Below are 22,954 nucleotides of genomic sequence, written 5' to 3'. Positions count from 1 at the left end.
ATTATTGTGTGTGATGATCAGACTACTTGTGTGAGTGTGTGTGTGTGTGTGTATCTAACGCCTACCCTCTACAGCCATCCTGCGCCGTAGGTCTTGCTGCAGTTGACTCTGTGTGTCCTCCAGTTCAAGCTCCTGAGCACTAAGAGGGGAAAAATAGACAAAATTATAGGAGTGTAAAGCAAAATTGGTAGTGTTGGGTTGTGTAGTTGCCTGGACATGTTATGAGTCACCATGGTGGTGAAATAATTGGTTTGGATTAAGGTAATTACTGCAGAGAAACTAACATAACGCAAGATACTGCAATATAATTTGTCTTGTCATTTGCTTTTTGGCTTGAGAGTGAGGCTTTTTTTTACTTTTTGATTTGGTTACCTTCATGGCTGAAACTCCATTGCAGGCGGGCCAGAAAGTTAATGTTATTCAGTCATTGGTATTGATCATCCCTCACAGATTTACTTTGATCATTCCTTGAAAACCTAATTCACTGCCCCTCTAAAGCACACCAACTTGATGGATACATTGCATCATTAATTGTAATTGCATGCTACCTCTGCTTTGTTTGGGGGCATGTACTGGGATCAGATAAAGTTACTTACAAGATCATAAGCTCAGACTCGTAGCGTGCCAGCCTGTTCTTCTCCAGGACCAGTTTAAACCAGGACTGATAGAGCTGGCCCTCCTCGCTATCATCTGAGGTATCTGCGACGGGAGAAGGCGATGGAATGGTGAGGGAACAGAGGAAGAACATGAAGGAAAGCAGGAGGTTACAGATAGACAAAAGATGCGACAATTATGCATGGAAGTGGATGGAGGTGAGTAGGGAATGTAGGGAGGAGGAAGGGTAGATAGGGATGGATGAATGAAGCAGTGTAGGGAGGGATGAAGGAAGAGGAGGACAGGAAAATATTCAGAAGAGGAAGCAGAGATTAGAATCATTTCAATGGAGCTTCAGAAACACAGACACACATCTGCCTTGTGTCAAGCCCACAAGACTACACCATTGACTGGATGAGAAACAAAGCCCTTTACTATACAAAGACGAGACAATGAGGTCTCAAGGCCTGTTGTGAGAGCAGCCATTAGCTGTATCTAAGTGGAGGCTTATAACCACACGGGGATCACAAGGCGTTGCTTTTTCTCACTGGTCTTGGAAGAAGCTGCTTTGAAATTAACAGTAAAACAGGGAGTGTCCTAACCAAGAGTCCATGCTCAAAGAACTCAGAGGACATCAGTGTGCATTTACATACATGTGTGTTTGTGTGAATGTGTTGTATGATACCTGATTCTCCTCTGAGGATCTTCTCTATGGCCACTCCTCTCTCCTCCAGGTCTCTCTGTTTCTCTCCCACCTCCTCCAGTTGTCTCTGGATAGCCTGGACAAAGCCCAGTAAGAGACACATGATCAAAACAACATCAAGACAATGATTACAATATCAATTTCATAACCATGATATGAGTACTGTGACCATGGTGTATTTTTTGTTACCAGGAGTGTCCATATCTGACACCAGAATTTTATTCGGGAAAATAGAGTCAGTCTATTACATTCACTCTGTTATTATCCTTCTCCACCACAGCAAGTGCCTTGAAACAGGACCCAGGCTTTATTTTGCCCTGTTTATTCATACATGGGATGGGAGATAGTTGTGTCTCTAGAGATATTTTCATTATTTCTATCTAAGAAAAGTCTGTCACAGTCTAAATATCATTTTCATGCAACTTTGGTTGTATGCAACTGAGTTTAATCTGAGATAATTGCAGTTGCATTGTGTATCGCTTATCACAATCAACTGAAAGGTTGCGTGACACTTAGCTGCATCAAGTTGAAAGTGTTTCAGCTTTTTGCAACAAGATTCATGCAACAGCCCGTCAGAGCACAGTTTATGTCACATCACTCCACAGTTTGGCGCTGACAGTTCATCTGGGCTTTCAAAAATTTTATCTCTGGATCTTGAACAAGGAATTTTGTGGTGTTGAATAATTTGAAGATTACTCAATTTTATGTAATTATTCCTCTATTTGTGGTAGAAGAATATGCTACTATGTAATATTAATTAAAAGAAATTATGGACCTTGCTTCATATCAGTAACATTAGCTACAAGACACAGGTTAATGTACATGATTATGAATTTACTTTAACTTCAAATACAATAGATGGAATATATAATGTGTGTTGTACACTCATTATATAGAACTAGGACGTTCTCTATTATGTATGTTGTTGCCATTAATGTCACTGATGGTTGAACATAGTTTTGATTGCATTTGAAATGTTTACTGTCACCACCTAAATCAAACCAATTTGTGCAAATGTGTAACATTGGTCTAACCAGGAATAGTACCTGAGCTCTATGGAGCCTCTTCAGCTGCTCTCTTTTAGCTTGCTGGGCCACAATCTTCTCCTGCTTCCTCCTGTGCGCCTCTGAACACACCTGGGACCACACACACACACACACACACACACACACACACACACACACACACATATTACACAAACATAAATATGCAGTATTTCCCTGCATCTTGCTGCCTCTCAGTAAGTGGCATGTCCCAACCTTTTGACTGGCTGATTGGTGTTCATCCTCATCATCACTGGAGGGAGGCTCTTCCAGGTTCTGCTGACTGGAGGCTAGATGATAAAGCAACAAAACACTCATTTAAATACACAGGGTGTCCAAGTGAGAGTGACATACAAACTGGTGTCGTTCTGTTGCTCTGAAACAGGAGACTAGTGCCTGACCTACGAGCATGTAACAGATTTGTCCCTTGTGTAACTGATGACATTTCATTATCTTAATCTATTTGTTGCACTATATAGCCCATCAGAGCTCAACTAAAAAAAAAGTATGCATGGAAGGTAAACTGTCTTCTGATTTTTTACTTTTCTGTTGTGGCCAGCTTTGCGTGAATGTCACATTAGGCTAGGGGTAAAAAAAAAAAAATCGATATGGTGATATACTGTGGCAAACTCTATGCTGATGCACATATCAATACAGATGGTCCAGTATTTATACAGCAGCAAGTGCCAGTAGGTGGCAGTGTAGACCAAATTCATGGTTTCAAGCTCGAAGCGGCATGCAAACATGAGGGAGAAAGTCTATCTACCGCTGGCAAAACTGAAGGCAAAAATATGGGAGCATTTTGGTGCAAACGCGAGATAATTGGGATTTGGGCATGAGTCATGCAATATGGATGATGTGCACTCAAAGTCAAGTGAATATGCATTATGGCCGCACCAAGGCATGAGAGAAAACACAAAAGAAAAAAAAGAATTTGCTTTCAAAAACTCAGGCTTCAAAAACTGGATATTTTATTTTACTTTTAAGATTTCTGTGAGCCTTAATTGTTCTGTTTAACCAATATACAGCTTCTCATGAACAGCTGGTGTACTAAACTCTGTGTGGGACATGGTCAATAATTATATCAATATCAATGTGTATCGTGATACGTATCGTACTGTGAAGTTGTTGGCAACTCCCAGCCCAAGCTATGACAAGAAACATCTTTGTGTATATACAACATCTTTCACCCTCACTGGAACCCTCTAACCTTTGTTTCTGAGGTTGCTGAGGATGGTCCTGATTTCCTTTTGAGCCTCCTCCTCCCCCGTTCCCTCGCTCTCTGACGCCTCCCTCTTTCTCAGCCGCAGGGAGGAGAAAAAGTTGACCCTCTTGCGGGGCAGCGAGGCCATGTCATCGGAGAAGACTCCGCCGGACCCTCGCCGACTCTCCAGGGACACCTGCTGCAACAGGGAGGGGAGGTCCTGCCTGGTCCCCCAGGGATCCATCCCTACAGACGCCCAACGAGGGTGAGGCTCAGGCTTGCCGGCCTTCTTCTCCTCTCTGGTTGGGTCTGGGGCCGCAGTGAATAAGGAGCTGAAGTTGAATGCTCCCTCTGACATGGGCCTCTGCTTCCGGGGGCCTTCTTGTTTGGGTCTCCTGGTGAGGAGGACAAGAAACTCAAAATAAAACAGGTTGTAGGAAAGCTAGACATTTGATGAGTTTATTTTTAAGTTGTACACTACTTGTACATGTCTATTTTACAGCTGTTTTTGACAGCTTCGCATGCTGGCAGTCCAGGATGGCATCTATTTGAAGAGTTTGATGTTAAATACCAAGAAATCCTGCACTTTGATGTGACTCAACTGACAACACAGAACGTTTATAAGCCTTGCTGCTCTGTGCTGCTTATCAAAGTAAAGCAAAGGGATGAGAAAGAAAATTAACATGCTTTAAAATGATTATGGACGATGAAAATATATCTTCTACAAACATGGTTACTGCAGCAGTGGAGCTGGTGGACGGATTGGTCACACCGAAGGACCTCCTGAAAGCGTTGGCTATGAGCTGGAAGGCTGAGGGAGATGAAGCAGGGGTTTGGCTTGGGTTTGGTTCCTCCTCCCGGCCCGAGTGTGTTTGGGGCTTATCTGCTTCTGTCTCTGTTTGAACCTGATAAAAAAAAAAAAATCAGAGGATAGAAGAAATGTTGGCGACAAAATGTGGAATTAATTCCTCTTTTATCTTTCATCTCATCTCATTCTGTGCTCTGTTTCATTAGCCAACGTTGGACCGTCACATTTGAAGAAGGAAAGTGTGTTGGAGAGTGAAAACAACAGACTTATTCTTGTGTTGTCCCACAGGATCTCTGCATCGGTGCATACGATTATTCATTTTGGATATGCGTGGAACCTAAGTGAAGAGTAAATTGTAATTAGTAAAGTCCCAACCTGCTCTGTGGGTTGATGTGGAGTCTTGCTGTTGGTGTTAATCTGTCCTGGAGTTTCCTCTGGTGTGACCAGCAGGTCCCAGTTCAGAAGCTTCTCCTTGTCAGCCAGAGATAACATCAAGCGTTTCTTTGGGCCTGAGGAGCTACAGACTGCCCCCGCAGTGGCTGAGTGCTCTTCACGCTTCTCACCTCTCACTGAAGGATTCTGGGAATCTGCCAATGTCTTAGAAGTGCTGTGGGAAGACTGAGAGACAAGGAATATCAGCAGTGGACAATGCAGGTTGATTAATTAATATCTATATGAAATTAACTTAATACCTAATATTGACACTATTTACATTATCTGAGAGTTTGTGCTTGTTTTTGCTAGGTTGTATCGATGGTGCATGTGCATGTAAGTGTACACATTAAAGTGTATATTCAGATTTCATTTAATTCCACTGAACGTACAGTCTGTGTTTCTGCTGTTATGATTTCCTCAAAGTCAGAGTCAGCCTCAGGGACCGTCTCTGGTCCATCTTTGTCCAGTGGCCAACTTTTCTGGAAATGCTTGACGAAGATCAGAGGGAAGGCTATACAAGTGGAAGAAACAAAAATAGCGTGTGAGAGGCGAAGTCTCTGATTTTCAAAAGGTTGTAGCTCCAGGATCACTTCTAGAAGGTGTTGTAGTTTAATGCTGTATCTGCAAGCCAAGATGATGAATTTTCATTATATTTGAAATTTTCCGGCTATATTATGATCCACATAATTGTATTGGATCATAATTGTACTGTTATGGCATCATGTTGACCCGATGTGTAAAGTTACCTCCACAATGAGAGGCAAGGCTAGTATCCAAGGCACGGACACCATGCCTTTCAAGATTTGCTATCACAATGCAGGGCATTACACAGCCACAAACAATGTAGGACAGTAACAATCAATTCTGAGCAGTAACATGCAGGCCATGAAATTGGCAAATGATACTTCATATTAGCCACACTATGTAAACTGTGGTAAAAATGGGATTTAAAAAAAAAATAGAATACATAAGATTTGCATAAATACAAAAGGTGTTGTACTACATATAAAGTAAGTAAAGTCTGGACTATGTGTATAAAATGCCTTGTTACCAGATGAAACAGGCACAAACAATACATTGCATTATACCAGATTGTTTTGCAACTTTTCATAGCAAATGACGGATAAGGATTAACAGGGTGAAGCTGACTTGTGAAGAAAGACTTTAAACAATTGAAGGACCTTTGTCTCGAGTTATTCCTGTATGGAAATGAGCGAGGACGTTTTTTTAAAGAGAACACTGCTGACCTCGAGTGTTGCACAAGCTGCACTGCAACAATACTATCGCACTACCACTCCACCTACCATTTGCCTCTTGGTTTAAAAACGTAGGCCATTGATAAGTCCAGTTTTCTCTGGACTTATCAATGGCTGCTTGATGCTGTTTAGTTTGGATTTCAGTCTTTGATCCACCACTTCCGGTAGGTGCAATAAGGGCTCAAGGTGAAAGGATCACTTTAGCACATTGCATAGACTTACATTAATTTCTTGGACTTACCCTAACCTCTACCGTAACGACTACATGCCAAACCCCTTAACCTTAACTTAACCCGAACCCTGATCTAACTCTAACCCATGCCACTGACCCCCAGAAGCAGCTTTTTCCAAATGATGAACATGATTTTTGTCCCCAGTTGGAGAATTTGGCCCCAGTTAATGGGTCTTAAATTTGGTGTGTCTCCCCAAAATTAGTCAAAAACAGGCTAAGCATGAATGCATACACACAGACACATTAGCAGTATACACTCACAAAAGCACAAGACACACACACACACACATACACGCTCTTGTCTGATTGGTGGACATGCCCTATTTGAAGTGCTTAGTATTGTGACATTAGGTGGACTTCATGGTAATTCATCAGTTGCTATTATCATCAAAAACCCAATAAGGTATTCGACAAAGTACATCATGCAGTAGACATCCTTGGGATAATTTCACTGTAAATAAGCAAGAGCACAATGTACACTAAGTTAGCCAATCAAATTACAATCAGCTCATTATCTATTGTCCAGAGAAACAGGCCCTGCCACAGTGCTTTGATTCTCAATCAAACAGAAATGAAGACATAGAAAAATCTAATTTAGAGAGAAGAAGCACAGGAAAATAACAGATACTCACTTGCTCGGATCTTTCTTTTCCATCTATTGCTCTTGTCTGGAGCCAGGGGCTTAACCTTGCAGTGATCTAGAGGGTGCAACATCAAAGGAGAGAAAGAGAGAGACGAAATGTGTATGCAATATGTATGTGTGTAAAATATGGATGAAAACAAAATTGTGGACCTGCTGTTGTAAACTACGGCAGTGAACTGGTAACTTTTCAGTGTAGCTGAGTTAGGCAGTTTTATGACAAGGATAAATCAATTTGAGATTAACATAGGATATAAACATTAAATATTGTGTTTAACTGCCAGGGACTACTTTCCCTGTTTCCATGAGAACTGAAAGTTTTGGCTGATGGGACACTGTGTACAGCTAAAATCACAGTGTACAGTGGATGAATACATGGTTGTTCAACCTGCAAATCATGCAAAAAACGTGTTATATTATGTGATTATATTATGTATTATATTTCTAAGTTTCTTTTTTTTGTTGCTCTTAATAGGTTTATTTTCTGTGGAGTAGATGCTCAAATAATATTGACAGCAGAGGTTGCATCCCTCCAAAACCTCTCTGTCACTTCATTTGTCTGTAATTAAACTTCAGCATCACTGTTTGTCTTCTCTTTCACAGATGTTTACGCCTGTTTTAAGCTCTGCTCCATGCACATAACTGGAAGCACTAGGCAGACCCAGGTGCTGACTGTGAAATAAGAGGTAACTCTGCACAGACTGTGACTGCAAATTGGCCAAAAGGTGCATTCAGAAATGTGTTGTGGATTCCATCGATGTAAATCTGGCCTTAGAGTTCCACAATCAAACAATAGGGGGCACTACTCTATACCTAAGCCAAGTAAAATGCACAGTACAGCAGTGTGTCAGCTGGAACTAATTGTGAATGTGTGTGTGTGTGTGTGTGTGTGTGTGTGTGTGTGTGTGTGTGTGTGTGTGTGTGTAGTATATGAAAGTCTGTGTGTGTGTGGATGAACATTGTGTCTGCATGGACAGAATGTTCATCCAGAAGAATTTTGCTGCTGTGGTGCCAAAACAAGTATTCAGTTAAGTGTGGGAGAAAAGCTATGTCAGACGCACCCCGATGTCCCAGACATTACTAGGGGAAGGAGGTGCGTGCGCGTGCACACACACACGCACACACACACATGCACACACACAGACACACAGAGTAAAGTAGAGTCACTAATGAAAGTTCAACCAGTTTATCATTCTCCCTCAGGGAATATTGTGTTTTCAAGTCATAAAAGAGGTTGAGAAACCCTTTGCACAGCACAGCATCTCCTTTAATCCTATTAAAGACGCACTGAGAGAAACTTCCTTTCAGTTCATACTAGGTCCATTGACTCAGACACAAATGCAGACACTTGGTACACTGTGCTACTGTGCACTGGTTATCTTGACCTGCAGAACTAGGAAGCTAGAAAGGCAGAGCACACAGAAGCCACACTGACCTTTGGTGCCATCCGTGGTCCCTGTCAAGTCCGGTTCTGTTGGGTTTGCGATGCAGGATGAGTCAAGGGCCTCCTCAGCCATCTCCAGTGTGGAGCAGTCCAAAGTGCCTCCAGGAGCTCCGTTCTGGATTACAACACTTGGCCCTAAATGCAAGCTGGACCTCCCACCTGCAAATAAAAACAGTATTAAGGTATAAAGCATTAACTGGAATTAATTTAATGCCAATATAGCTATGTCGCAGTGCAGTTAAGATAACATTTAACTCATTTCATGTGTACTGTCTCTTTGAAAACAACATTTCATTTCAATGTTACATTTACATACTATATACTATCTCATGACAATGGGTCGATAATTACTACACCCAAACTGAGGTGCACTCTCTTACCACAAAATAACCAGTTGACAAATTGACAAATTCCTATTAGCAAACAAAATATCCAATAATGTTATTCTCAATCTACAATCAAAAATAGTTTTAAAAAAATAGAGAAAAAAAAGTCATGCTGTTTAAGCTTCATTGGATAACATAGTGGGAACCGATTCAATTTTCTGACTGCACAGTTAGAAGAAACAATCTCAATTTAGGTCAAACACACACTGATAAAACACACCACATGTTCATAATTCAGTACTCACAGAATAATGAAGTCAATATTGTACAGAATCTTTCCAAAGGTGATTCCACTCGATGACAGCAAATAAATGAAAGTATCTGGATATAAACTTTATATAAGCATGTGTGGGGTCGTGCCTATTTGTCTGTCAGCCTTTCGATTACCAAACTGCAACTTCATGGGATTCTTGTGCTTGTGCCTATCCAACTTTTGCCACGAGAGAGAATGATTTAAATGAAATGCCACGGTGGCATCAAGTCAAAGCCAAGGTGTGAAACTGCAAACCCCTAAAAGCTGATACCACAAGATGCTGCAGACAACAAAACTAGAGGAAAAGAGAGAGGAGACCCACAGATAGAGCCCGTTAGGGAGCCGTTAGGAGACTGGCAAGTGATTCACTTCAAATCTGTTCAGTTTGACAGGAGTCTCTTCAAATCAGTTTTCAGTTTATTTTGATTAAACTCAAATTTAGATTGATTGATTAGTGTTTGATTCTAGTTGAGCTGAGCTTTTGCATTAAGTCCAGTTACAGTCTGAAAGCGTTTTGATTGTGAGTTTAAGTGAGGATTCTACCTTTGTTTGGGGGGAATGGCACAATTTTAAAGTCCACTGATCAAGGCCAAGCTGTGTAACTGCTAGCTGTGCTCCTCCCTTTAAATCTGCTGGAATCCCAAAGGCATCAAAAACGCTCAGGTTTGGATGAATCAGCAAGAAGCATAAAATACATGTTAGGGAAACAAGAGCTGTGACTGTGAATATCATGGTGTGGGGGAAAGTTAGATCAACACAAGGTAGGAGGAGGATTTTCTTTAACAGAAGCCTTTTTGTAAGGTGCCACTGATGACGTTGTTAACTTAGTGGTTATAATCTGAGAAATTATTTTGAGTGTTTTGTAATCGCCGCAGGGGCTTCAATCACAAATGATCAAATTACCCCTTCCTTCGAATGTTCAACCATTGAAATGAAGACGCAAGTAAAAATTTACGTAATCAAATAGATTTATTTTTGTATATACTTACAGCTTTTTAAATATCATAAATTAAGCAATCTGACAGTCGTTCAATGTGGAAAAAATAAGGTAGGCAGGCAGCTTTCAGATTTCCTTATTATTGGAAAACACAACTACAAAAAAAATGTACAGTGCAGCCAACAAAAATACTCATGTGCAAAAAGCTACAACGGAGGGAGGGGCTGATCTCCTAAGCAAAGCCTAGGAAGTGCATGAGAGTGATCTGGAGAGGGGCTCTGGTGGGGGGAGGCCTCCTTCTGAAACAGACGTAACCACAGACAGACCACAGACATGTGGACACATATGTTACCGTCAGACGGGCCTGAGAGGAACGGAGGTCTGCCGATGAAAGTACATCAGAGACCAAAACTCACTCTGGAGCATCCAGGCCTATGTTGGCCTATGTGTTAGGGAGGTTAGGGAGGAACACAGCACAACATGACCGTTAGTGTGGTTAGCTCGCAGGACACGACAAACACGCGGTGATGAAGCCATCACTGGCACCAGACTACAAGAACTGTGGCGTGACAAATACCTTAAATCAACTTAAATGTGCTACGTGAAGCATTTTAACTAAAGTAAAATCATTACTCCATATACTGTGAGATATCATTTATAATTACTGTAAACAATCCTTTAGACTGCATTTTATGAGTGACCACAGGCCAGATTTGGTGGGAACTCTCCTTCGCTGATTTATGGCACAAAGGGTTATTACTTCATGGCACAAAATAGGTACTGGAGCATTTCATAATTGTACATGAGGGAACAAGGAAAATACTGATGGAAAAACAATTCCAACATGTTTACCACTTTTCTAAAGAGAATTTTTTTCACCAAAGAAGCAATATTCTCTTTTATGACAGGGTTTATGGGAAATTCGGTGCTAATTTTGTTGAATACTTGCACTAACAACAGCCCTGGTGCAAGATGGTAGAAGCTGCCAGTTGGCTTAATTTGTTTACAGTAATTATACTGAGGTATGACAACTAATATGTCAACAATATGCAGATGTTCAAAAATGCAACATGTAGCACCTTTAATTGATAGGTGGCAACTTTAATACAACATGCTGTACTTGGGACCCATGCTGTTTTTGTTATTGTGTAATCTGTGGTTAGGTGGGAGGAGGTGGAGCCACCGAGGCAGCTAATGCAAAAGCAACGCGACAAGATCTTATGACCAAAGCAGGCCAATCGTCACCTTCCCCGCTGCCAGGAATCAGCCAATCAGAGGGTGCAGCATTGGAAACTTGAAACAGACTGAACGAAATGAAGTGAAAAAAGGGGCGGGGAAATGAATAATACAAGAAGATAAATGAGGGATGTGAGAAAAATGAAAATGGAAGGTGGAAGATGGAAAGAGAACACAAAACATATGCAAGGCTGAGAATCACAAGAAAACCAATACTGTTGGCGAACACTGAAGGTATTACAGTAATACTACATTACAAAGAGGCATGTACTGTGAAACTCAGTTCCACCAAAAAAAAAAAAAAAAAAAAAAACAGGTTAATAATTCAGCAGTGCATTTTTAAGCTTTTACCTCCAATTCTGTACAATTACCCAAATTATCATAATTAACATAATTAATCATGATCACCATTAACAACATAGGCAAAACATCACGTCTGTTGCAAGCTACACATGACATGAATTGAAAAAAAAAAAAAAAAAAAATCAAGTGAAATATTTTCACTGCTTCGTCAATATACATTCTTTGGCTGATTCTGCTGAAAGCCAACATGTCCACTGGTGGGGAGAAAAAAAAATCACTCTGTCTGACTGCAGAGATGATTCCTACAACAAAATGAAATCGGGGGGAAAATCTACTATATAAAAACAAGAAAAATCCTTTTTAATTCTAGAAAAATATAGACTGAAATTACACGGGGAGAAAAAATACTGTTGCGGCATTTCTATTGCACATCTGTCTTGTGCCACACATACAAGTACGTAGGGGAGATTTGGTGCAACAGTTAGTGTAACTTCAAAAGCTATACAGATTTTGTAAGGACCTTTTTCACTAAAAAGGAACCAACACAATCCAGATGGCTTTGAAGGTTAGAGTCAGAGGCCATGCTCCAGGTAGCTTGAATTGCCATCCAATGCCACATCATCATCACTCTTTGGTCAATTATCAATGCAGATTCTTTCACTGCCTTCCTTTCTTAGAGTGCAAAACGGAAAGTCTAAAAAGTCTGCACTTTTTAGACAACCCCACTCCATGGGTCAAATAAGATCTCAGAGTGAAGTGACCTAAATAGAGTTCATGTTGCAAATTGACTTCTCTGTCCACAAATCCCTAAATGTCTTGATAGGTCTCTGTGGCATGGCAACTAACTATATCGCCGCTAAACCTCAGAGATGAAGTCTAGTAGTGATATAGTCTGGTATTAGAGCTAATACCTGACTGGTGACAGGCGTTTGATTATAAGCAATATGAGCTTCTAGTTGCCGCTCTATGGTGGTGTCTGCAATCGAAGCAGCCTGGAACAAGCCCAATTCAGTCAGAGATGCATTCAGTGGACTACAACACTGGGAACCCCTGAAATACAACAAACAAGTCGTGGAAGCCTTCATCAAATTGCCAATAGTATGAAGGTAGAGGTTGTCCTTACACTTGAGCTAACAAAGGAATGTGCGACTTCATTTATGCACCAGCCCTCGAGGCAGCAAGTACCGTTTTCTACAGAGCCAGAGTACCTATATGATAACAGACTTGAGATAACTTTCAGCTTGTCTGTTGTGTTGTCCACTGCAACTGAATGCATGCCCAAAACAATTGTTACTTAGTCAGATTTCACACAGTACAAATCACACCAAGCACTGGACACAGGCATTGGAAGTGAATCATGTAAAGTGCCTCATAGCAACTGTTGATTGCTTTATAAAAACACTTGTTTAAAAAAAATAATAAAATAAAAATGACCATTGATATTTGCTCTGATGTATTTGTTTACAACTAAAGGCTTTGGTGTGCTTAAAAAAAAAAACCCAAAACAAATGAACAAAAAAAAAACCTGAGAAGTCATACATTTCATATTTGCATGAAATAAAGTAATAGCTTGATATGATCTCAGGTATGGAGACTCAATAGAAGTACATGTTTGATTAAAGTTCACTATAGTAGGTGGCAGAAATGTAGGTTACAGAAATTTTCATTTGGTGGGATTTCTTTATTAATCAACCCCTTGATCATTTGTCCATGAGGAGTAGTAGGTGTGTGCAAATTCAGATCCATTGACGCATGTGTCAGGTCAACTAGCCCAGACATCTTGCTACTCCACCATGGGGTGACAGCCCCTTTAGGGACCTGTCTGCGTGAGCTGGTGGCTGAAGGGCTGCTGCTGGGCCAACTGGGACTCATGGTAGATATGTCCCAGCAACTCATGCATCATGCAGAGCAGAGGAAGCCCCAGGCTCAGCAGCTCATACGAGAACATATAGTCATCTGAGCGGCTCCTGAGGTGGGACCCCACAGCTGTTAAAGACTCGCACACACACCTGAACAGCTGTTGAGGCAACACACACGCAGCCTGACCAGCACGCCTTGGCCAGGACAGACCTCGCCTAAGCAAGGAAACCAGGGTACCTGGGGGTTGGATCTGGAGGCTGCCAGTCGCAGAGTAGCTACCATTGTCCAGTGATGAGGATGTGGTGCGGCCTTGGTCATCCTACATGAGTCAAGCAGCAGAGCAAGAAATGGATTTTAAAATGATAAAATAAAAAATGAAGACTCTGGGCTATTTGGTTTAAACCTGAGTTTTGAGAAGAGAGTGGTAAAATAAAAAAATGTTTCCTTCACTTCGGGAACATTTTTTAAAAAATAAGGCATTCTTATGCTGACTTAATTAAAGTAGAAAATGCCCTTGTTTCATCTCAGTTAGCATACTAATATGTTGAAGTCCCAACTCAGTCAAAACGTTATACATTGCTTGCAGATGGTAGAAGAAACCTTGGCAAGGTCCAGAGGAGATATGAGCATATCTATCAAACTTAACTGTCCTCCACTGGCTCCTTGCAAATTGATCAAACTGATTTTAAGATTTTACTGTTGACTTATTAACCCGATTGTTCCAGCATGCAATCTAAGATCCTCAGATACAGCCTTACTAGTGGTACCTCAATGAAAGTTGAATACCAAGGGTGAATGGGCCTTTGTGTTTTGAGCCCCTAAGCTGTAGAACAGCTTGCCTGAGCATATCAGTTCAGCTAGTTAAAACTTTTAAAATTTAAAATTTTGTTATGTTACATATTGCAAAGTGTTTTTGCAACTTAAGAAATGTGTTATCTACTGAAGAAGAGGAATATTAATTAATAATATGATTATTAATGGAATAAACTTACTTGTGAACATCATGTGAACAGCATGTAAACACTGCAGTGATTTCTTACCATTCTCCTTCTGAACCTGCCCAGCTGAGTGCTGGTTTGGCTTTGAGCATAGTGCATCTTGCAGTAGAACTTGCCTGTAATCAAAATATACAGTCAAAAAATAAATTCATTAATCAATCAACTTATTTGAGATGACTTAGCATGAATATTTGTGTGGAACAAGGGAGTTAGAGCAAGGCTAAAGGGGCAATAAGTATGATTTCTGAACCTACCCTGCTGTGAGTGGAAGGTGTGCCCTCCCAGACGAAGCGTGCAGCTACAGACATCACAGCGGAAACACTCGCGATGGAAGAAGTAGCCCTCTGCACTGAGTCTTTCCATCACATAGACCCGCTTGGAGCAGAAGTGGCAGATGTCGCTGCCGCCAAGCCCAGGAGGGAGGTTTTTACGCTCTATACACTGGGGAGGGAGACAGGCAGGATTAGAGAGAAGAAGAGGACGTGGAGATGTGAGGTAAGACATGCCATCAGTCAAGCCAAACTCCTGCCCCGCTGGCAGGCAGGGACTAATGATGGCTGTCAGTCCATCCATTTGTCCATCTGTCCTTTCAACACCTGATGTCAAAGCAACATATCCTGAAGTCTATTGGGTTCATTGCCATGAAATTTGATGAACATATGCATGCTCCTTAGAAGATGAACCCTGTCAACTTTGGTAACATCATGACCCTTCCTGCAGGTCCATCCTCATGTTAAATGTTAAATTTGTTATCTCACCGTGTGCCATGAAATTTCATACGCACATTTAGGCTCCCTAAAAGATTAACCTTGACAACTTTGGTGAGCTTCTTTCCACTAGCAGCACCCTTGGGTCAAAATGTACAAACCCCATTGTCCCAGTACTTGCAATCCCCCAACATGCATCAGCCATCAGGGCACCAGCAATGGGGACCTGCACTTCTTTTTGTTTTTTCACTTTCATTCACTCTTTATGCATATTTTTATGACAGACCTGAGAGCAAAAAGGATTAAAAGATGAAGAAAATATAGAAAAACTATTTAGTCCCTTGTTCTGGCAGTCAAGCAACATACTCATCATGGGAAATAGATATGACAGATATAACTGCCTTAAATCAGGGAGGAGGGACTAGAAATGTTAATTTGCATTTGCCTCCATTTATATGATGATTGGTGCCAGAATGAGGTTTGCTAGCACAGTTTCTTTATTGAGTATGTAAAACCAGACTTTGGATCTAATACTATGATTACAATATTTAAAAGACAGATGTGAGATGCAAGGGGATTTCCCTTCTCACTATGAGAGAGGACCAGCCAACTTTGTTATATAAATCATTATGGATGGAGTGAAAGATTTTTCTGATGTAATAATTTCAAAATGCAAGGCACCATGGTTAACTGCAACCAGTGGCCTCAAAGATAAAAGGGACAGCATGCAAACAGAAAAAATTCTCCATATACACAAATACAGACTTCCCCAGCTTCAGCCTTTCAATGAATACATCACATGTAGGTGTATTCACAGGTCTCTCGTGAAGTTAGATGAGCCAGGGGTTCATGTTGTTTGGCCACTTTTTACCTCTCAGATTTGTTTAACAAAGTTGGAGTGGTAGGCAGGTATGCTCTCCCTTCTTTTTCTTAAAATCTATTATTTAAAACAAAGAAAAAGTCATGGTGCACTCTTACTGGCTCTTAGAGCTGTGAGAAACACACAAGTTACTTGTAAAAGACAGATACAGATAAAGATGGCAACGCAGACTTTGCCTTTGCTCTTCAAATGCTGAATGGGAACATCAGTCCCTATGATAAATAACTGTGCCAGAGGAGAAATACAAAATCTATGATACAGTGGGTCATCACTTTTTTTTAATTAGTTAAAAGTCTCCTTTTCCCTTTTTCAGAGTAAAAAAAAAGCATGTACCCGGTTTAATTATTGCTCTGCAACATCCATGTGCAGCTTACCGGTGTGGCATTGGGCCTGTGGTCTGTCTCATACAGGATGGCCAGTATCTGAGCTTTTGCATCTATGGCTGATGATACCTTCCCAACCGTACGCTAACATACCACCAACACCAGGGAAAGAGGAGTGGAGGCACAGAGGGAAGAGAGGGTAAAACAGACAAAGAGATGGAAATCACAGGCAAGAGTAAAAAGAGGGAAGATCAAAAGGGAATCACAGCATTTAAAGAATGGAACATGGATTTCTAACCTGTGGAAGTGCATTTAGACTGAGGTATTGACTAGTACCTCTTTATTGTACTTAGAGGCTCCAGCTGGGCAACTCTCAGAGCGACTGGCTGGCTTTCGAGTGATTCTTCTCGAGTTCTCTAGAGCGCTGCTCCTATTGCACTGAATAAACACTAAAATGAGCATTGCTTGTCCAGTAACACCCACTGCATCCACAATATATTAAGCTACTCCTTATCAGTAAACTCTACAGGCTATTAACTGTGAGATTTTTTCCACCATAAATTCACTTTATCAACAATGATAGCAAGAACATGTATATGTGCTCGAATTTGCAGAAACAGCCAGGCATATTAGTCTCCAGGAATCAGAAACTATATTTGTCAGGGAAACTACATGGTATATGGCAATTTTTTACCTTCTCGTGGCCATTTTTAATTAATGTGCTGCCATCTGTGTTCTCACGAGCTTTTTCATGGACGGTCTCTTGAGCACCCACAACATTGATCTGAAGTTCGTCCTGAATACTGTCGTCTACGTCCTGACACTTCACCCTGTGCAGCAAAGAGACTGAGAGGCATGAGGAGTCCTTGTGTCCATTGTCACAGTTAGTGTCAGAGAAGGGAAAGGAGACCCCCTGGCTTTCATCAGTGCAAGACTGAGTCGGATGAGAGGCGCTTTTGCTGGTGCACACGGAGGAATCCGCACCGACGGAGGAGACTTTCTCGGTGCTTTCAGAGTCAGAGTAGGACAGAGCCACAGAAGAGGAGGTGCTCTGGTTCTTGTCCTTGTACCCGGCAGAATTATGGAGGGGAGAAGAGAAACAGGCCTGGGCGGCAGGATCAGGGACAGGGTGAACCACAGGGTAGACGGAGGGATGCTTAGATACAGGCGGAGGAGGAGGTGGGGACGAGGAAGGAGAGGAAGAGGTAGATAGTTTCACCTATAGAAAAGGAGTCAGACGGAGATGGATAACTGAGTAAAAGAAGGGAATGACACAGGAGAAAACATAACTCTAAAGCCCAGGACGCACCAAGCCAACGTCAATTAGCTAATACCATCTGAGGCCGATGGTCAGACCATCGTGCCCTTGTGTTGCATCACATCTCCTACTAAAAGTTAGCAAATAACTGTCTATGCCAGGAGATGGCAGTAGTCTCAAAAATATAAACCACAAGCCCCAGGATTGTGGAAAGATAAAGAAACCAACAAGTGTTATAGTATCCTTCTCCTTTACTCTAAATCTGTTCAAAGAGTTTCAATTTACAAATCGAGAACATGTCTGATGAGGGCTTGCAAATGCTCTGGCATTGTCAGCCTGAAGGTCTTTTTCTTGTTCATCACAAACAGCTAGTTAGTTTTCTTACTAGCTAGTAAGCACAAAATCAAGAGAACTGGATTTCCATTGCTCTTCCTGTGGCTTACTCGAACCAAACGGCCAATCAGAGAGCTCTTTCTCACTGACAGTCTCCACTGATGAATTGGCCTTGAAGCCACTGAGGAAGGCCGATTGCTAACCGTCGTGTTGGTGTGTCATGGGCTTATTGATCTTGCCAGAAGACCAATGACACAGAAATTTTCATGCAGAGGAAATGGGGCAGAGCAGGTTAGAGAGGCTCACAAAATGGGCAGGTCAGTACGGAGTGCAGTGTTTAAATGGCTGACGATGAGACAGTAAGTATGATTCAGAAGGAGGCTCTTCTGTACAAGCAAAAGCAAAGCAAATTGTCGGGATTAGTGTTGCCCTCCAGGTCACAGAACCAATGGCAATGATGTACCTCAAACAGCAACAGAACATCCTTAGGACAACCTCCTCAGGATTAGCACACAGTTCTGCTGCATCATGCAAACTGTCTGGTTTTGTTTGACAAAACAAACAAAATGATTAGCGCTGACTTTAAGCTTTTAGAAGATCGGCTTGAAACCATTTTAGTGTTAAACAGCAGCAGCAGCCCAACACAACAAGATGGCAAGCAGCCAAGCCCAATCCAAAATGATTAGCACCTCTTAAATAATGCAAATGTCTTTATTCTGGAAGGAAACTATTTTACATGACAAATGAAATGATTAGTACCACGTGCAAGGTCGCAAACAACAGTGTGCTAAAAGCCTTTATAAGTGCAACCACACATGAGTAGATGCAAAATTTATTTATTAAAGTCTTAAGTTAAGCTTAGTGACGCAGCGGTAACATGACTATAGTGCAATCTATGAAAATGCTCATGCCGGTGGTCGGTGAGATACACAACCTGTGACTCTAAAAGAGGAGAGACGGGAGGAGGAAGAGAAGGTTTGCTGGACCCAGGAAACATGGAGCAGAGGATGACTGCTCTCTCTTTTATACTCCTCCTATTAAATTCTTTAGCAGAGAGATGCTGTGCTTTACCCTGCAGCGAAGGCAAGCAGAGCGCATCAGAACAGACAAACTCAGAGATTGAGTTGACCTCAAAGAAATTAAAGTGACCTCTACAGATGACTTCTGTACTTCATAAAATAAATGGAAACATTCACCCTTACAGAGAAGTCATGGTTATGTTTACATTAGTTTAAGCGCAATTCTGAGAAATGCATCCCTAATGAAAAATACTGTGTAGAAATGGAATAGTTGGTAGTAATAAGTAGTATTTATGCACAGCATCTACCATTATTCACACATTTTTTTGCGCTATTATGCTTTTTTGCCAAGCTGTCACTTTTAAATTGCACCTGATTAAAATTAGAGGTGACACAAATGGCTCTTATGTTAAATGGCCTTTAAAGTTCATGAGCAATTTGATTTTGAAAATGCCACAAATGACTGAAATTTCTGTTATTGTGCAGCTCTGAACATATATATACAATCCAATCCAGTGAAAGTCATGATGCATTTTTTTTTCGAATGCAGGTAGAGTTTGTGCAGATTTATAAAAGCAGCAGCCATAGAACTGAAAAATATGGCTCTGCGAATCTTAGTCCATCAAGTTGTTCACCTGGCTCATCGCCTGTTCCTGCTTCTCAGAGGGCAGGCCAATACCCGACGCCGACAGAGAGAAAGCAGAGAAATGACTGGTGAAGAGGTCCGGAGAGGTGCATTCTGGGGAGTGCTGTTCAGCAGCGTTAGGGCTTGGGGAGCGGGGCGGGCTTAACGGGCTTAACGGGCTCTTGGATCGGGGGGGTGAAGGAGATCGGCTATAGCTGCTCTGAGGGTGAAGGGGTTTGGGAGAATAAAGGGAGCTGACTGGCTGAGCGATAGCATCGGGATCCTCCAGCAGACGAAGGTAGACGGAAGGCTAGAGACAGGAGAAGGAGAGGAGAAGACGAGAAGAGAATGACAGATTTTTATAAAAGTGAAAAAGATGCTATGTGCAGCATAAACGTCATTGTCAAATCATGTGTTATACTTTTATAATTGCGGTAAATAAATGAAACCATGATTAAGAAGATTTGAAGTAGAGGTCTGCACGAATAGTCTGCACTCACATGTCGCATAACAAAAAACACACACGTATTACAACGTGCCCACCTGCAGTCATCAATAACATATCTTCTTGGGTCCGCCCCATGCAGACCTCTAATTTGTACATCTATCTCATTTCTATCTCAAAAATTTAGACCTCTTATTTCTCCATGAACCCTGTTGATTCCTATTGCAAAGAAGATGTTGCTTCTTTAGTCAAATGTTGAGTGAGGAGGATAAACATGTTGGAGGTCATTTTCCCTGAAAACCTTTCCCTGAAACTCTGAAAGCTTCGGCTCTGTTTGCTCAGGAAGAACGGCGCCTTCCTTCCTTTTTTATGCTATAAAGCAATCAAGCAGACTTCCCACCAAATGTGGCGTGCAGTGAAAAGGCTGCCTGCCTTCTGACTAAGTTTGGGTAGTTACTATAAAACAGACGACACACAGCATCTTTGAAAAAGGTGTAATATAGAGACTAAAGGCTTTATTCAAAACAACTTTTATTTAACTGATTCATTAGGACTGATTAAGGTGGAAAAGGCCCATTCAGCGACATTCAGATGTAACATAAAGAGCTAAGAAATATTGTGTTTGTACTCTCGCTGAGGGGTACGTACCTGCCACTTGGGACGGGGAGGAGTTGGAGGAGGAGGGAGGAATTTGGGTTTGGCAAAGCGGGGGTTCTCTCTCTCCTCCTCCTCCTCCTCTTCCTCCTCTGGAGTGGGAGAGGGAGGAGGGGTGGAAACAGGAGACAGAGAAGGAGAAAAGGATGGATCTGACGGGTCGTCCGACTGATGGACGGAGGAGAAGAAAGGAAAGGAAAGGAAAGGAAAGGAAAGGAAAGGAAAGGAAAGGAAAGAAGTGTTAAAGATCACCAGAGTTCAGAATTTCACAGGAGAGAGAAAGTATAGAAAAAGCAACATAACAACACAGGAGAACAAGTAGTTTGGCAGCAGTATAGTAGAGGACGAGTAATAATGCATTTATGTACACTGGATTCTGGTGGCGCTTTACTGTTCAGACACCCAGACTACACTTTGCTTCAGGCTGATACAGAGTCAACAGCAGAAGTATCGGAATGGGAGACAAAGTTTATTTTCTTAGAAGAAGGTTACCACAGGAACCCATAGGCTATTAGCTTTCAGTTTAGGGTCTTTAATTACCTCTAGTTCAAACCTAGGCTAAAAGAAAAACAACATTATGCTTGAGGACAGGCCAAAGAGACATCATAACTACAAATGTGTTCTTGTGGCAAGATGAAAAAAACCCTCAGCTGTTTAAGTACACACCCAGTTTGACTTTTTCCTGACAGCTTTAAAACCCTCTCACCTTGGTGCGTAGCTTTGCTGTCGAGGAGTTCTCTTCGAATTTGGCCAGCAGCTGGGTCGCCATGGAGCGGACTTTGTTCTCCCGCAGCTCCCCTTCCTCGCCTGCAGGGGGAGCACTCTGACAGGACAACTGGTGTCAGGGCCAGGAAGGAAAATGAGACAGAGAGAGGGAAGGAGAGGATGAGGAGGATGAGTTGGGAGGAGGGGACAGTGAAAAGGGACGACGGAGGTTGAGGGGATTATGCGTGATCGATTTTAAGCACAGATAATTCACATCAAAACACAGATGTAGTGAAAAAGATACAAACGAGACACAGTTTGTATGAAACTAAATAAACAATGACCTGAGTAAATGCCTATGTAACTGGTATGAGGCCATTTTAGATTTATGAGAACTATTTTGTGACTTTTTTTTTTTTTCGGAAACAGTTTTGAAATGATGTCACAGACTCCTCAGGTCCCGATTTCACAAAACAGTGCAGCTTTCAAATTTCATCTTGGCCAAGTTATCGCACAAGTCTTCAATTCAGCTCACCTCTGCAAGGTAGTGGCTGCCCTTCCGCCGTTTCCTGTTAGCGGAATCGTTGTCTTCCAGTTTCTTGTCATCCTGTGATAAAGAATACCACAATTAAGACAAAAAAGTTATTAATTTATTTACATTTTAACCTTACAAGTCTATCTGGATCAGGCTCCCTAGCAGAGATACTCTGTGTTAATCATGGAATTTAGTTTTCAAATGGCCAGACATCTCGGATCAATTTAATCACCATGTGGACTGACAGCTAACCTCAATGATTAGATTATGTGGTTATTTCCAAAGATGCCTTGATCTCTCTGGTATCTCCACCTTATGTAATCAAGACTTCAGAGAGTGTAGATAGTGTGCTGGTGATGAAAGGAAAGGCCTTGGCTAGCAAAGCAAATCAATGACAGAGTGAGAAAAGGCTGACTCCTTTTTCCCCTTCAGAGAAAAGAGTCAGACAGACAGCAGAAAGAAGAGAACAAGGTACAAACAAAAAGGGACAGGACGATTAAAAATGAGAAAGCGTTTCATCGTACCCTGGGTGTCCTCTTTCTGGGCTGAGCTTGGTTCAGCAGGTTGTGGTTTGTTTTCGCTGAATATTCCTCGCGATTCTCATCTGCTTCTCTCGACCCTGGAACACAGCGGTTAGGTATGCATGAAGCCTCAGCGTTCATTTACAAATCATTCCCAGTGATTTCACAAGCAGGCACTGATTAGTCTGCCAGTAGGATCCAATCCAAATCAAACTTATTGATGACTGTTTTTTTTTAGGGCTGGGACAATATGATTATCATCCAATTCAATACTATCACGATACCTGGGTGCTGATTCAATTTGTATTGTGATTCTACAAGTGTTGCGATTTGATATTACAATTTTTTTTGTTGAAAATTCCCATGCCAGATTTTTCCATGCTAAAATTCCTTAGGTCATCTAATTGATATGATGCCAATATTCTCTAAATCAATTCAGGAATTAAAATATATATATATATATATATTTCTTTTCTTTTTTTATTTACTTTTTTTACTTTCTTTTTTCATTCTTTTTTCATTTTTTTTCTATCTTTTTCTTACGTTTTTCTTTATGTTTTGGTAGTGTAATGTATGATTACTAGATGATAAGTAATTTTTGCTTGTTCTGGGGATTG

At 41.4% G+C, this 22,954-nt stretch overlaps 1 protein-coding gene across 2 annotated transcripts in view; it reads right to left on the bottom strand.

Annotated features, from left to right (window-relative positions):
* Positions 1 to 22,954, bottom strand: part of mical2b (microtubule associated monooxygenase, calponin and LIM domain containing 2b) — a 64,190-nt gene that overhangs the window by 1,596 nt on the left and 39,640 nt on the right. Inside the window, exons 14-30 of one of the 2 annotated variants that reach the window (XM_030053707.1) lie at positions 22,341 to 22,435; positions 21,817 to 21,888; positions 21,283 to 21,411; positions 14,587 to 14,773; positions 14,375 to 14,448; positions 13,572 to 13,653; positions 8,351 to 8,518; positions 6,908 to 6,973; positions 5,177 to 5,298; positions 4,728 to 4,970; positions 4,274 to 4,449; positions 3,551 to 3,939; positions 2,557 to 2,630; positions 2,344 to 2,433; positions 1,280 to 1,373; positions 597 to 699; positions 66 to 139 (exon numbers count right to left, since the gene is read on the bottom strand). In XM_030053707.1, the coding sequence (XP_029909567.1) occupies positions 66 to 139; positions 597 to 699; positions 1,280 to 1,373; positions 2,344 to 2,433; positions 2,557 to 2,630; positions 3,551 to 3,939; positions 4,274 to 4,449; positions 4,728 to 4,970; positions 5,177 to 5,298; positions 6,908 to 6,973; positions 8,351 to 8,518; positions 13,572 to 13,653; positions 14,375 to 14,448; positions 14,587 to 14,773; positions 21,283 to 21,411; positions 21,817 to 21,888; positions 22,341 to 22,435 (2,238 nt within the window). The remainder of the gene's footprint in view (positions 1 to 65; positions 140 to 596; positions 700 to 1,279; positions 1,374 to 2,343; positions 2,434 to 2,556; positions 2,631 to 3,550; positions 3,940 to 4,273; positions 4,450 to 4,727; positions 4,971 to 5,176; positions 5,299 to 6,907; positions 6,974 to 8,350; positions 8,519 to 13,571; positions 13,654 to 14,374; positions 14,449 to 14,586; positions 14,774 to 21,282; positions 21,412 to 21,816; positions 21,889 to 22,340; positions 22,436 to 22,954) is intronic. The other variant, XM_030053708.1, reaches the window with a different exon arrangement.

The sequence above is a fragment of the Myripristis murdjan genome, chromosome 6, assembly GCF_902150065.1.
Source record: "Myripristis murdjan chromosome 6, fMyrMur1.1, whole genome shotgun sequence".
NCBI lineage: Eukaryota > Metazoa > Chordata > Actinopteri > Holocentriformes > Holocentridae > Myripristis > Myripristis murdjan.
The sequence above is the reverse complement of the archived record's forward strand: the minus strand, read 5'-3'. Positions and strand labels throughout refer to the sequence as shown.